The sequence below is a fragment of the Haplochromis burtoni genome, unplaced genomic scaffold (genome assembly GCF_018398535.1).
Source record: "Haplochromis burtoni strain Fernald_Lab_line unplaced genomic scaffold, NCSU_Asbu1 Contig_251, whole genome shotgun sequence".
Taxonomy (NCBI): domain Eukaryota; kingdom Metazoa; phylum Chordata; class Actinopteri; order Cichliformes; family Cichlidae; genus Haplochromis; species Haplochromis burtoni.
The window spans coordinates 831,476-846,359 of NW_024582612.1; the positions used below are offsets into that span (position 1 = coordinate 831,476).

Genomic DNA, 14,884 nt, shown 5'->3' on the forward strand with positions numbered 1-14,884 from the left:
AGTGATCGTTTGATATATGGACCTGCAGCGGAGTTTAGACCCAGACACGGCTAGTGACGTCAGACTGAACAACCGGATTGAAGGGTCTTTACCTTAAAATATGTAGCATCTCTCGGCAATTTGATTTTATATACATGGAATCAAATTGAATAATCTGCATATTAATGATTATGAAGTTGACCTCAGTCAGTGGTGCTATTTTTGTCATCATGCAAATGTACCGTCGATAAGGTTGGGGACAGCTGCAGTCAGCTGAGACTGAAGAGTTACTGAAAACACATCCAGATAAACGGAATCAACTTTCTGGGATTTCTTACCTGGATGATTGAGGATACATCAACACACTTGTGTTGTAACCTGATTGTTTAGCACAGGGTAAATATTCTGACACGAAACACTCTGTGCTCTTCCCTCATGTGATAAAATTATAAGCAGTATGTGGTTTCATTTTCAGCAAGTTGGAAAACATTCTGCTGAAATGAAAAACTAGAGATGCAGTGTTTAAAGCATTTCTTTTTGCATTTTTTTTTTTTTTTTTTACATTTAAGGTCATCAAACAAATATTTCCAATATTTGTTTGATGAGTAATATTGCAAAAGATAACCCAAATAAATACTTTACAGTAAAAACTGGAGATTTAAATAATTTTATTGAAGGAAATGTTATCTAGACCTACCTGGCTTTATATGAAAAGTAATTGCACCTTAAACATAGTAATTGCTGGTGCCGCCCTTGGCTGCAAAAACTGTAAACAAGTATTTGCGAAAACGAGCAACGGGTCTCTCGCATCGCTGGGAAGTAATTTTGACCCACTTTTCTTTGCAGAATCGTTCAAATTCAGACAAACTGTGGAAGGGTTTTGAGGATGAATAACCTTTTTCGGATCATGCCAAAGCATCTCAATGTGATTTGAAACAAGCCTTTTACTCCACCACTCCAAAACCTTAAATTTGTTCAGTCTTTGTCTGACTGGACATTAGCAGGGCACGAACCGATGGCCAGCCGTTCTCCTTCAGCATCATCTGGTATTGAGCAGAATTCATAGTTCCACCAATTACAGCAAGTCGTCCGGGTCCGCAAGCAGACCAGACCGCCAAAGTAAAGACTATGCACCACCTGGCCACGCCTATATATTCTGTCCATTAAAAACTATGAACAGAACGTCCACCACCCTCCGCAAATGAGTCTAACTCACTGCCGACAATATGAAGCTTTGTTCGTACAGGACCTGAATAAGTACGCACTCTGGCATAGACTTGTCCTGGTTGGCTGAGAAGTGTGAAAGCGTTTTTCTTTCTTTTCTTTTTCCCCCCTACAGTTGGAGCACACACCCTTCTTAAGTAGGGTAACCACCACCCCCGTCTGCCAGTCCTAAAGGACAAACACATGTAGTGTTGCAGAGCAGTGCCAGCCAGGGTAGGCCTGCAACATCCAAAGGCTTCAGGGGTGAATCTCAAACAGTTGCACAGTGGCAGGGCCCCCGGGGTGGCTCAGTACGTTAGTGATTTCAGCTCTGTGACAGGCAAGTCCACTCCTCAGACTTCGAGGAGATCCTCAAAGTGTTCCTTCCACGGCCCGACTATAGCATCAGTGGAGCGTCCCACTGCTACTGTAAACAGGGTGTAAAATACCGCCTCCCCCTCTCGACTAGTCTGAAGAATCACTTTGAGGCCAGCTGAAGTCTTGTTCTGTAGTTCCACTGAACTCCTCCCACACCCGAGTGTTGTGGAAAATACTTTCTCGTTTCACTGCATATTCAGTCTTGGATGGCAGTTTATTGGGGTATTGTCTCTTAATTTTTCTTTCTAAGTGAGCTTTTCCTTGAAGGAGCTCTGGTTACATCCATCTAGCTCATGGGAAGCAACCCAATAGCATGATGTTATCATATTTTACTGAAGTTTTTTACATCAAACTGAAGGTTTTTCTTTATATTTACCTTTAAATGCAAATGCAAACAGCGTCTCCACTTTCTGAGAATCCTCAGAAAAATGGACCTGAAGAAGGAGCTGCTGACCGTCTTCTACCGCTGCTCCATTGAAAGTGTGCTGACATATTGCATCGGTGTGTGGTTCTCCAGCTGCACCACAGCACACAGAAAGGCACTCCAGAGGGTCATTATGGCCCAAAAAATCATTGGACATCCTCTTCCCTCCCTGAAGGACCTGTACAGCACTCGCTGTCTCAAGAGGGCACGCAGCATCCTACGGGACTGCACACACCCAGGACACCGGGTGTTTAAGCTGCTGCCGTCTGGCAGGAGGTTCAGGCTGCTGAGGTCCCGAACAAATAGACTCAAGGACAGCTTTTACAACAGGGCAATAGCCCTGATCAAGGCAAATAGCTGACCTGACTGGATACCTCCCTGGACTTTTTAGGGGGAGGTAACAATGTTTAAAACGATAACAATAATATTTATATTTATAACAAGGTGCAATAATAATTAATGTGCAATAATAACAGTGTGCAATACACATACACTTATTCTTCTTTTTTATACTAAGTTAATATACTGTGTTGTGTTGTTTGTTACGTTGTGATGTGTCATATCGTGTCGTGTTGTGTTATATGTAGTGCCGACGTAGGACAGTTTTTTCCAATTTCATTGTACTACTGTACTATGTATGACTGTGCAATGACAATAAAGAGTTATCTTATCTTATCTTAAATTGGCAAACTTCAGTTTTAGTCCCCTTTCCTGCATTTGTCTATGACCTATAGATTAGCATTACAGTGTGTGGTGGCAGTGTAACATTACTGCTTGGCAAGCCAGAGTGTGGACTGTGGGACCTCACATGTCAGACTTTGTCTCTAAACTGAGATTATTAAGTCAAATATGTTGCAGCTTACTGACATTTGGAGCCACAGCAAAAGCTCTGACTGGATACGTCCTGCTGCAAATCCATTCGGTGAGGGCTGCGTTGATGACATTACTTTTAAACTTGCAGATCACCACCGGATACAACCTAGAGGACGATCGCTGCGAATGTGTGGCACTGCAGGACTATAAGGAGAACGAACAGGTGACGAGATCATCACTTTGGTCTTTGTGTCTCATGTCTATGTACACAAGAAAGCCTCAGTTATAGAAGTTCAGTTAGACTCAGTACAAACTCTATGTGCCTTTTTTATATCGCTGTGCTGCCATTTTATCTTCCATCAGCAGAAATTTGTATAATATTTTAGTTGTTGTTGTGTAGTGACAGCACCTGAAGTCTGGAAATGAACGCTAACAACATGTGACTGAGAGTTGTCGCCAAGAAGGCGTCTGATGATGATTGCCAGTGATGCAGCCACAATCCTGTGTGCACATTGTTTCAGTATTCTGAAAATAGTATGTTAACCGTATATTTTATGTTATTAAATTCAGTTCGGCACCAAATGACAACAACACTTGCTTCGTTCTAATGTAAGTTAATGACCAGAGAACACTCCAACAAATGGATGAGTCCACAGGAGCACGCGCTCTGCTCTGCACATGAGCAGTTAGCAGTTTTACAGCTACTCTTTCATGAATCCTTAAAAGGAAAGTTGGAAATGAACCTGTAATTAGCTAAGACGGGTCAAGTGATGGCTTAATTACCACCAGCCCGAATGACTGAGCTGTCACTCCATAACAGAGATTGATCATATTTAAGATCGGATCAAGTGCCATGCTTCAGTCTTAGTCTTCAGCCAATGCCTGTCTGTGTGTTAGCCCTGCGACACACCCGTGTGCTCGGCCTTTCGCCCTGTGGTAGCTGGAATAGGCTCCAGCCCCGGCGACCCTGGTGAGGATAAGAAGATGGATGGTTTCAGCCATTTTTATGGCTGAGGGGTGAGCGAACAGGCGGGCAGGCAGCGTGGACACCCAATAGTGTGAATGCAAAAACGAGGTGACATAGTCAACTGACATTCATGCCGTCTACCAAAAGTCTCGGGCGAGTTTGAATCTCGGTGGCCTTGAACTCAAAATGGCAGTTTTCTGAATACACGGAGGATTTTGACATAACACAGGTGCATCAGTGTTTGTTCTTTCATTGTAGCATTCATATGAAGCATCTTGACGCGGCTGCTGTTGTGATTTGGGGCAATACAAGTGAAACTGACTTAAATTTTAAGAATTACAAGCAAACAAGTAGCTTAGAAATAAGCTGACTAAAGCAAACATATTTCTAACTGTTGAACTCCTTAAGATATATGCCAAGTTGGATATACTGCGTTCATACTGCTAGCATGTATAGATCCTGCTCACTACGGGCAGGACTTTGTAGAATCTGACCACATGCTCTTTCCACAGATCTACATCTTTTATGGCACGAGATCCAATGCCGAGTTTGTGATCCACAATGGCTTCTTCTTCCAAGACAACGCCCACGACCGGGTGAAGATCAAGCTTGGTGTTAGTAAAAGTGAACGCCTTTATGCCATGAAGGCTGAAGTTCTGGCGAGAGCCGGCATCCCAGCGTAGGTTCAACCGCTCGATCAGCAGATCTTTAATAGCACGCTTTAATATGGGTCAAGAAGAGCTCCGGGCTCACCATAAACTCATGTAGATGCACTTCTGTCTTCCAGCAGTAGATATTTCCACCAATTAGGCTCCTCTTTGCTATAATTAAAGCACATAATGTAAATGTTGCAGCCCCCCCCCACCAAGTTTCAATTTACTATCCACCCCAACACTTTCATCACCAAGAAGCTTAATCAGTTTATCATTAGCTTTTTAATTTTATGCAGCATTCTCAGTGCAGCATTTTTAATCAGACGCCTTTAATCTCTTATTGATGACAGCCTAAATCTCAAAAGTGGAAATTAAGTGAAACAATCCTCGTCGTTGCTGGGGTGATATGCTCGTAGATGGTTTTCAAAGGGACGAGTCACAGACTTTGTGTCGGACCTCGGTGACATGTGGAGTCGCTGCTGTCATCACTCTTTTCCTACAACATGAAGATCAGTCTGAGCGGGTATTTTAAGTGGCAATAACAACCTTTAAACACGCTGCAGGGCGCAGACTGAAGCTTCCTTAGCTGGCTGCACTCCTGCTTCTGCAACGTTGGACAAAGGGATAATTTAATAGGAAGAGTAGGGAGGCAGCTGTAATGCATTTGTTGGTTGTAATAATGCTGACCCTGTGCTGCTCTGATCGCCACATCGATCACTTTGCTGAGGCAGGGAAATATTGTCACTTAAGGTCTAATATAGCCGTGTTTTCTGGCCTCCTGCTGACTTTCACAATCCACAGGAATACTGGAAATTGCAGTTATTAACATTATTGTTCAGAGGCCAATGGAAAAATCAGATCTGCGAGTACGAGTTGAACTGCAGGCAGATGTCAGGCTTGCAGGGTTTTTGTGAAGGCTCACATGTGGACATCCATTAGTTTTTAAAGGAGCCTGTTCTACTTTTCCCTTTCTGTCAAACTAACGGTGGTCTGTGTTAAACATGGCTGCAGATTCAAAGAGTGAGGTCAGTGTGAAGCCACCAAGAGTGCTGTAAATACTCAGTTTATGCCTGATGTGGTCCCCTCAGGTGCTCAACAACAGGTAGCCCAGCCCACCTGTTGGTGGAAACCTTTGGTTTACATTTGTCTCAAAGGGAGGGGAGCTAACAGACAGTGGATGAATTACAGGCTGCATCAATGCATCAGTGCTGGGGATGAGATTCTAGTCTTTAGCTGTGCACTCCGGAGCCTGAACGAGCCACTGCTGGTCATTTTTACGTAAGCTGCCTCACCAGCTGTGTCTGCAGAGCACTCACTTTCAACAAGGCATTCGTGGACAGGCATGCAGAACATATTTCTCACATTATACAGGCTGGCTCTGTGGTTTGCACTATTATTAGGACAGCTTCAGATGTTCAGATGGATATTTGTCTGAAGTGTCAAATACAAAGCATCAGGAAATGGTTAGCCAAGGTTAATTCTGGTCATATGTGAACATGAAACGCACGACTTATGGTTTTCAAATTGATACCATAAGTGTGTCTAAGTTTCCTGAATGTCTTGTGAGTGAGAGGGATGTTAAAAGCAGCGGTGAACCTGCTGGAAGGCTCAGGGGTAGCTCTGTCGTCCCACGGTGTTGTTAGGTGAACAGCTTTTGGCACTTCTGTGTTGGTTTTATGTTTTTGAGCCCAACACGATGCTGCTTCATTCACTGTCTTGTTAATGAAATTGATTTGGATGAGATCGATATCGTTATCTTTACTAGTTCACTGCAATTTCGTGGGATTTGTGTGTTGGTTTAATTTTTTAGTTTAGTTTCATTGCAGTGAAGTTACAGGATGTATAGCTCAGTACCTCTGTCACTACACCATCCAGGTCATGTGCTCTCTTCTTGTAGTTGAGGTTGTTTCATACAGGAATATGAAAATATAATATAATATTATTATATAGTATATATATTAATATAATAATAATATTATATATTAATAATATTTATAAATTAATTTTATTTAATATATACTATATATATATAATATATATATATATATAATATAAATATTTATATATATATATATATCCATATTATATATATATATTATATATTTATTAACATTAATAAAACGCAAATTCCTGTTATTATTTTGCCGGTTAAAGTTTGCGAAAATCAAGAATCAGGATTCCTGTTTTTTCATCACCTGCCGCTGCATGAAATGGTATTTTGTACTGTGGAAGCTGTCCCGTATTCTGGGAAGCAAATGGTACATTCCCAAACTGGCCAACTGTTGCTTTAAGAACTTGCGTGCAGAGCTGTGGTGTTGCTATGGTTTAATAACTCTTTATTCTGCTGTCTTTCAGCTCCTATGTTTTTGCCCTTCACTGCAATGAACCCCCAATTTCAGCCCAGCTCCTCGCCTTCCTAAGAGTCTTCTGCATGACAGAGGGTAAGGCGCCGACACATTCCCAAAGTGAGATGAACCCAGACATCCTTTGACCTTTGGAGCCTGCCTCTTACTACTTGTCTTCTGTGGCCCTGCATGTGTTTATTTCAGATGAACTAAAGTACTACCTGCTCGGAGAGCGTGCCATCAATAAGATCTTCACCCTGGGCAACAGCGAGTTCCCTGTGAGCTGGGAGAACGAGATCAAGTTGTGGACATTCCTCGAGACTCGGGCTGCTCTTCTACTCAAGACATACAAGACCACGTCAGAGGTCAGTGTGGTGGAGGTTTAGGCTAAAGCTTCTCCGTATTTCAAAGGCAAATATTTCCTCTGTAGCCTTCTGAATAGCAGACGTGTTTTTATTCTCTCCTGTTTTTCAGGAGGACCGCTCCATGCTGGAGAAGCCTGATCTCTCTCTTCATTCCCGCATGGCTGTCCAACTGCGCCTGGCTGAGAAGCAGATCCTGGAGAAGGCGCTGGCTTGTGGCCGAGCCAAACGTCTGTATTTCCAGAAAAAGCTGGAGGAGGGGGCGTCGCTGCCTTGTTATGAGGAAAGCGATATCGCTTTGCTGGAGAATACTGAAGCGGATGCAAAACTTCCAGTTATCCTGCGTAAGGTGGAGGAAGGCCAGGAGATCCAGGTGGATGAGGACAGCCCTCTCCTGAATGGGATGAAGGTGGTGTACGGGACTAATGCAGAGGCTAATAGAGAGCGAGATCAGGACGATAACGTCAGCACAGATGTTAACTCTGCTTTGGCCTCGATGGGAGGTTCGAGCCAAAGGGAGGAAGCTAACCTAAGTGCCAGTCGAACTGAAGACGAACCCAAAGAGAACACTGTTTAAATAATTCCAGTAACTGCCACACTCCATGCTGTTTATTTATTTTTGTGTCTCTCCAAGGACTCAGAAAAATAGCTGAAAAAAGAAATTGAATTAAAAGTCATGGAACTTCTGTGTGTGTTCATCTAGTGTGGCTTTTGTTAGCGCTTGGTTGCCTTCCAGGCTTCTATGCAGAAGATATTTTTATTACACTGGAGTTTTAGTTACCTTTGAAACACAGGTGTAAACTGAAAGTGCATGTGGGAAGAAACCAAAGGGAGAACAGCACCTCGAGGCGACTGTTGATTTGGCACCGTTTAAAATTGAACATGTTCTAGAAAAAGGTTTTAGCTGAACATCTCTACAAAGCCAAACTCTGCCTGTGATGTGACTGTGTTGGTGTGTGTGTGCACCACTCTGTCTGGTTAATGGCAGAATGCTCTGTAGCTCAGTCAGGTGTTCAAAATAACACGCTGATCTGGAAGTTTTGCATTGGAATATTATTTAGCATTATAAGGAGTAACTAAGTAACCTGTAGTGTAAGCTGCACTGATTAGGAGTAGTTGTGGCTGCAGTGAGAACTACATGATGAAGGCGTACAGCAGCAGCGACTCGGTGAGACGCAGGGAACGCCTTTGGAAGCTTTTTCTTCACCCGCCTTAAAAATGTGCTCGTCCAATCACTGACATGTGACAGGTGGAAACGAAGAAGAGTGTGTCGCTCTCTAGGTCGGCATTGATTGAAGGAGTGGCCTCAGTAACTGTCTGCGCTGGTCACGACTGAAAGTCTGACAGGCCTGCAGTGTAACACTGGACGTCGGGGCTTACCCCACTGCTGATTTCATGCAGACTGAATGTGGCAGCTCGGTAGATCTTACAGGGATGCAGACAGAGGCCTCAGAACCTGTTTGGATGAATCCGTTCTGGATAAACGCTGCACCAAAGATGTTGGACGTTACCTAGCAACTTCTTTGCATCAAGCTCTGGCAGTTGTATCTTATTTTCAACATGTCTTCCTCGGTACATTTCTTGCTTCCTATTAAAATGAAAGCACATACAGTTTTTCTCAGTCATTTCTTTGGAAGTGGAAACAGATAAAATGCTGTTAGAGTTAACAGCGCTATTATAGTTGCAGACTAAACATAGCTTGTCAGTGTTTACCACAGAATTGGATTGAAGTTATACCTGTGATGGAGAGACCCACAGGACACGCCCACTTTGTTAAAGAAATACATGCTACTGCAAAGAGTTTTGGAACAATATTAGCTCCTCCCTGATCCAGATCAGCCTCAGGTTCTGCTGTTACAGTCAGCAGAGCTAAAGAGAGGATCAGCCTGACACTGGAGAAACAGACCGATGAGCTGGTTAGTGGCAAATTTCAAAAAGCAAAAGCACCATTCTTTCTGAAAGCTAAAGTAACCCTGCAAAATATACATTCATATGCTCGGGGATCCCACCCAAGTTTATATTTAGCAAGCAAACACAGTTAAGGGAGCAGATGATGTGTGCCGCCGTCATCCTGGGAGGCTTTGTGCCATTAAAGCCTAAATAAATTCAAACCTCAAAATCATTAAAGATGTTCTTTATATGATCATTCCAGCCCTGAACAAAACCAGCTCAAAGATAACCGTGACACTCACGCCCATGATGGATATATGTAACCTGCTGACCACAGCCTCTCCATACACACTGTGTACATGCACTACAGCTGGTATGTTGTGAGCCTGCGAGAAAATGAGCACCAGACCCCTTTGAAATGTGTTGATTGGGCATTTCCAGCTTTTTTTTTTTTGAGTCACTAATCATGTCAGCTCAACAGAAGTCTGGATTTAAAGGACGGGCGTAGCCGTCATGATGTTGCCCACTGGTTGGGGAACTCTGCCTTTGGAGTTCTTTAGCTTTACATTGGAAACAAATGTAAAGCTAAAGAACTGATTTTCTAGAAACTGAAGTGAAAATGTTGGCGTAGGGTGGGGTGCTGAGTTATCGCCTTTAGTTTTTAGTTTGTTTAGTCTCCTGCAGTCACTAATTGTACAGGCGCAAGACACAAATGTCTGCTAATCAGTGCCAAACAGATCAAAATCTAGAATTTAACAGAAACTGAAACAAACCTTTTGGATGAAAAAAAACTGCTCCATCAGCAGAAACACTGTGGAGAGGGTTCAGTGACTGATATCAGTCGAGGTGAAGCAATTGGTAAATGGACACAACTTGCCTCACGCTCCAATGGATGCATCATAGAGCAGCTTAGGGTTGGGATTTCACCCAAGGATATTTGGCATGCAGACTGGAGCAGCCAGGGATCGAACCACCAACCTTCCGATTAGTAGGTGACCTGCCAGCCTGATTCTATCAGTCAAACTGGCCATGCTCCTAACTTGTTGAATACTAACCTTTGGAGCAGCTGCAAGTGTCCAGAAGTTGATCTAATGAACTGTAACAGTTATGAAGAGTGAAATTAGCTATAAAACAGCTGTTTCAGGCTATAAACACATCATTTTCTTCGCTGTAGCTAAATATTTGATGCAAGCACCAACCTTCAACATTGAGCTTCCACAACAGTTCCTAATCCAGTCTAAATGGCCAACTTTGCAATAAAATAAAAATCATACTCATGGTACAAAAACTGATTTTGGCCTCCGTGGAGAGTTTGCCTCTTCAAAGCAACTGTGTGGTTGGTGAATACATTGATTTTTATGAATAACAGGATAAATACACTGGAATGAAAAATGAAGCCAACGTGTTCATGCCAAAAACTCCGGTCACGTTACTGGACCTGTGTGTCTGCTGTTGTGTTGAGCTACATTTAATGGAACTGACCAATAATATCAACTGCTGTGAGGTGCAGAGTGTCCAAGACACTTTTGCAATTGGTGCAGTTTATATTTTATTGGTGTGCTTTTTAGCACTGATTGCATTTATGTGTATATATGCATTGCACTTGTACGGCATATGAATTTGGTTTGCTACAGGAAGCACAGCTTATAAAATGCTAACACTGAGTCCAGAGACCAGTGGTTGTCACATGTCTTCAGTAACGGTGGGTGGTTTTAACACTGGAGTCTATAAGGATACAAGCTTGTGGAGAGCAGAGGACCAGAGGTTTTTGAGCTTGACTGAATTTGTTAGCTAATATATAAAATGAACAGAACGTGAGTGATTTTATTTTTAAGCAGATTTATTTATCATATTTACAGCTGTACCGTCTGCTATTGTAATGATCTGTTGTGGCTGGTTGAGGGTGGGAGAGCACAGTCCCGGCTTTAACCATAGGCTCAACTAATCGTCTCCTGCCTGGGTATGTTGTTTTCAATCCGAGCCACACTGCTCATCCTCTCACTTTACACAGAAAGGGAAACACCGTCATCATCATCCAGAATCACAAATTAAACTTCCATTTCTCACCTCTTGTGTGGAATAGTGTTCTTCCTCTAGCATCATCTTCTCTACCACAGACACATGGTCAGCAACTCCTCAGTTTGCTTGTGTTGTCTCTCTTTCCTTGCCCCTGGATATATCAGGAATTCATAAGAGTAGCATTATCTTCAATCATTAAATTTAAGGCAACTACATTCTGATGTGCTTCCTTCATAATTCATGTCTGTCTAAGATTAAAAACCTTTAATCCAGCGGTCCCCAACCCCCGGGCCTCGGACCGGTGCCGGTCCGTGAGTCGTTTGGTACCGGGCCGCGAGAGTTGAGGCTCAGGTGTGAAATGTATGGTTTTCAGGGTTTTTATCGGTTTTCAGCGTTATTTTGTTATCGTTTTTATCGTTAACTCGGTTTTCCTGGGTCTTTTCACGTGTGTTATGAATAAATCTTCTTTTTTTCGGTACCGGTACTAGTTTTATTTTGTTGTATTTATCCGCGACACCTTAAAGGCCGGTCCGTGAAAATATTGTCGGGCATAAACCGGTCCGTGGCGCAAAAAAGGTTGGGGACCTCTGCTTTAATCACTGGATTTAGTATTATTATGGGCACTGGTTTGGTTGGTACTGTGTAAATGCTGGGAGCTGACCTGGGAACAGCACTCCCAACTAATCTGGACCTGTAAATTATGTAATACCGTGCCTATTAATTCACAGTGCAAGTGTTTACGAGTTCTTTGACTGCTTCACTTCCTTTATCCTTCAGACAGAGCCTGTCCACGTCCTGTGATCACAAAGTACAGAAACTGTAAAGTTATTAGAAGTGGTTTGTTGTGGATTTGTGGTGGTTGGATTAACTGCTGTCAGGGAGCTGCTGCTTAAACTGCTGTCTGATTATTTCACTACTAATGAGGAAAAAAAGCAAACATATTGGAAATAAACCCCTCAAAATGACCAGAAATCCATAGGCTGTGGGTTTTGATTGTAAGTTCACTTTAATACAAGTCAGAAGTGCAATTTGAACATGCGAAGGCACCCCTCTGATATAAACAGCATTTTAATTTTCTCAGCCTCGTGGGCTATTTAACTCGCTGAGCCACTGACCAAGGCTCTGTCTTTTCAACCCTCAAGAAGACAGTTGTGGTAACAAGTGAGTCAAATATATTCGTACATCGAGCTTATCTCAACCTCCTGGAAAGACCAGGGCATCGAGTGTGCTCCTAAATGTAGCCACGCTACTGTACACACTACAATGTGCTCACATTTTGTGGTTGTACGCTGAGCCTCTTTGAAACAGCTGTCCGCAAATAGAAAATGTGAGCATGAACTTCATATTTACTCTGTGGTTGAGACCTTAGTTGATGGCCAGTGCTGAATATAACTATTCTAAATGAGTTTTTCCTCACCGTGTCTGAGAGTTTTGGTCATATTAAGCCTTTCGGTTGGCAGGGCCTTTTCTTAGAGGTCCAAATTTACTTGTCTAATGTTTTCACGAACTTTGTAAAATCTCAATCACAAGAGTTTAAATGGTTGTCTGTACATAAGCTCTCTTTTTGTCTCCATATGATGAGGCGAGTGGATGAGAGGGGAAGTTTGTGTCCTGCTTGAAAAGTAAAAGCACATGAGGTGAGCTTTCTGAACAAACTCCTGGTTACATTCGAATGGCACTCGCTGAAGAGGAAAAAGGAACTTAGCCTGAAATGATTAACTGCAAGGACAGGTAGTTTAAAATGACTGCAAGCAAGGCTTTGTTTAAACTAGCACAGGATTTGGATGAGGTGGTCAGGGTGGTCTGGAGAGAATATATAGACAAGAAAAAGAGGCTGTTTTCTTTCTTTTTCTTGTCTTTTTAAACCAAACGACTGAACCCTACACCTTTAGAGGGACATTTCCATATACATCATGTCTTTGTCAGTGTGTCTATTTGGACCATTCATAGAAACATAACATCGTTTTTTATGGCAGCCTGGGAAAGGGAAGAATAGCAACTGTTACAATGATCATGAATGTTACAGTGTAACATTCATGACTGAAGGAAGTGGATTCACTGTGTTTGTGGCCCTTCTTCAGTCTGACCACACTACACTATAAAAAGACAACATGTACACAACATGCAGTAACATACACATACATCATATTTAATTTTGATAAAAACATACTCACACTTGCAGCCGTCTGTTGACCTAATGAAATTTGAATGCACCAGCTTATGAAAGAACCGCCTGCACAGTGTAAGCACTGCAGTGCAGTCTTACTAGACCTGAGCTACCAGAAGACGACTGGACGTGCCTCTCCTGCAGCTCGGGTAGTTTGGATCGTGTTCAGTATAGGCCAGTACACAGGCCAAATCAAAGGCGCTCTAAAGCAGAGGTCCCCAACCATTTTTCCACTACGGTCCGACAATATTTTAACGGAAGGGCCTTTAAGGTGTCGCGGATAAATACAACAAAATAAAACCAGTACTGGTACCCAAAAAAAAGAAGATTTATTCATAACACACAGGAAAAGACCCAGGGAAACCGAGTAAATGATCCAAACGATAAAAATAAAAAAAACCCAATAAAAACCCTGAAAACCAGGAGGAGTACTGGTTTTAGAAGTACTCCTAAAGAAATACTGCCATTCAGGAACCGTGATCACATCTTAAAGCAGGATAGTAAGAGAGACTAAATGATGCAGAGACAAAGCAGGGATGTGTGAACAGACGTGAGGCTGGAAACGAAAGAAGACTGAAGGAGGGTAAAAGGGTGGAATTCTTTTAAGGGCTCATGATTCATGTTTGTGGTCGTTTTAAGTAAGCAGGCCTTTAAAATACATTTACTGCAGTGGACAGGCAGTTACAGCCTGGACTGCTTATCTTTCCTATTCTTCTCTCCTTGTCTCCTTTTCCTTTCTGCTTTTGTCCTCCTCTCATGTGACCTAGAAACAGAAAATATGACTGCACAAACCAAGATTAGCTTTCGTTTTTCTTTCTTTATCCATTTCTCCTCTCATGAAGAGGGGAACATCATTCTCCATTCTTCAGGTCAGAGAGGGAACAATTAAGTGTGGAGGGCACTGGGAGTCAGTGACAGGTGATGAATGGCTGAGCTGGCTGCAACTGACAATATGCAGACAAGCTAGATAATTTGCAAATGGATGCGGGGAGATGGAGGATGGATGGGGTAGGAGTGTTTGGTGGTGGATGGAAGTGAATAAAGTCAGGGGCAAGAGAAGGAGAGGTGATGGTGCTGAGGGGGGTTAACCCTTCCAGGATCATTTCTCACCAGTGGAAGGAGGGAGGCGAGCCACCTGCCCAGCAGAGAGGCTCATTTGTTAGGGGCGATGGAGGCTTCCAGACAGCGTGCTGCCCTGGGGAACACAGTGCAGGCTAGTTAGCGTGGTAGCATCATCACATCACTGTGCTGACCAACAGCCTCGTGCAGCAGTGAGGTCAGCACCAGGGCTCAACTCAGTCAATCATAAATGATGACAGATGTGTTTTAACGTCAACACTGCTGTTCATTTTGAAATGTAGAATTTTAAGCAATAAACAAGAAGACTTTGGATTATTCCCCCTTTTAGATTGCTTCTGCTTTCATAGCAAATGATGTTGACTATGAATTATGTTGATTATGTTGAAAGGGTTAAAGTTAGGATGAACCCATTGCAGGCCTCATATACACCAAAAATAATAGGAAGAAGAACTTCCCTGTTACTTAAATATGTTCAATATCATGAAGATTACAAAAATGAAAAACTTGATTTTTATTTTTTTAATGGCCTGGAGAAATATTTTGCTGCTTTATAAGAAAGCCCTCCGCAAAGCCAGAACATCTTACTATTCATCACTGATTGAAG

At 42.6% G+C, this 14,884-nt stretch overlaps 1 protein-coding gene across 1 annotated transcript in view; it reads left to right on the forward strand.

Moving 5' to 3' along the window:
* setd3 (SET domain containing 3, actin histidine methyltransferase) overlaps window positions 1-8,735 on the forward strand; it is a 23,525-nt gene extending 14,790 nt beyond the window's left edge. The window contains exons 9-13 of the mRNA XM_005938703.2: window positions 2,946-3,020; window positions 4,277-4,443; window positions 6,773-6,858; window positions 6,967-7,127; window positions 7,237-8,735. Of these exons, the coding sequence (XP_005938765.1) occupies window positions 2,946-3,020; window positions 4,277-4,443; window positions 6,773-6,858; window positions 6,967-7,127; window positions 7,237-7,701 (954 nt within the window). The 3' untranslated portion in view covers window positions 7,702-8,735. The remainder of the gene's footprint in view (window positions 1-2,945; window positions 3,021-4,276; window positions 4,444-6,772; window positions 6,859-6,966; window positions 7,128-7,236) is intronic.
* Window positions 8,736-14,884: the final 6,149 nt, after the last annotated feature.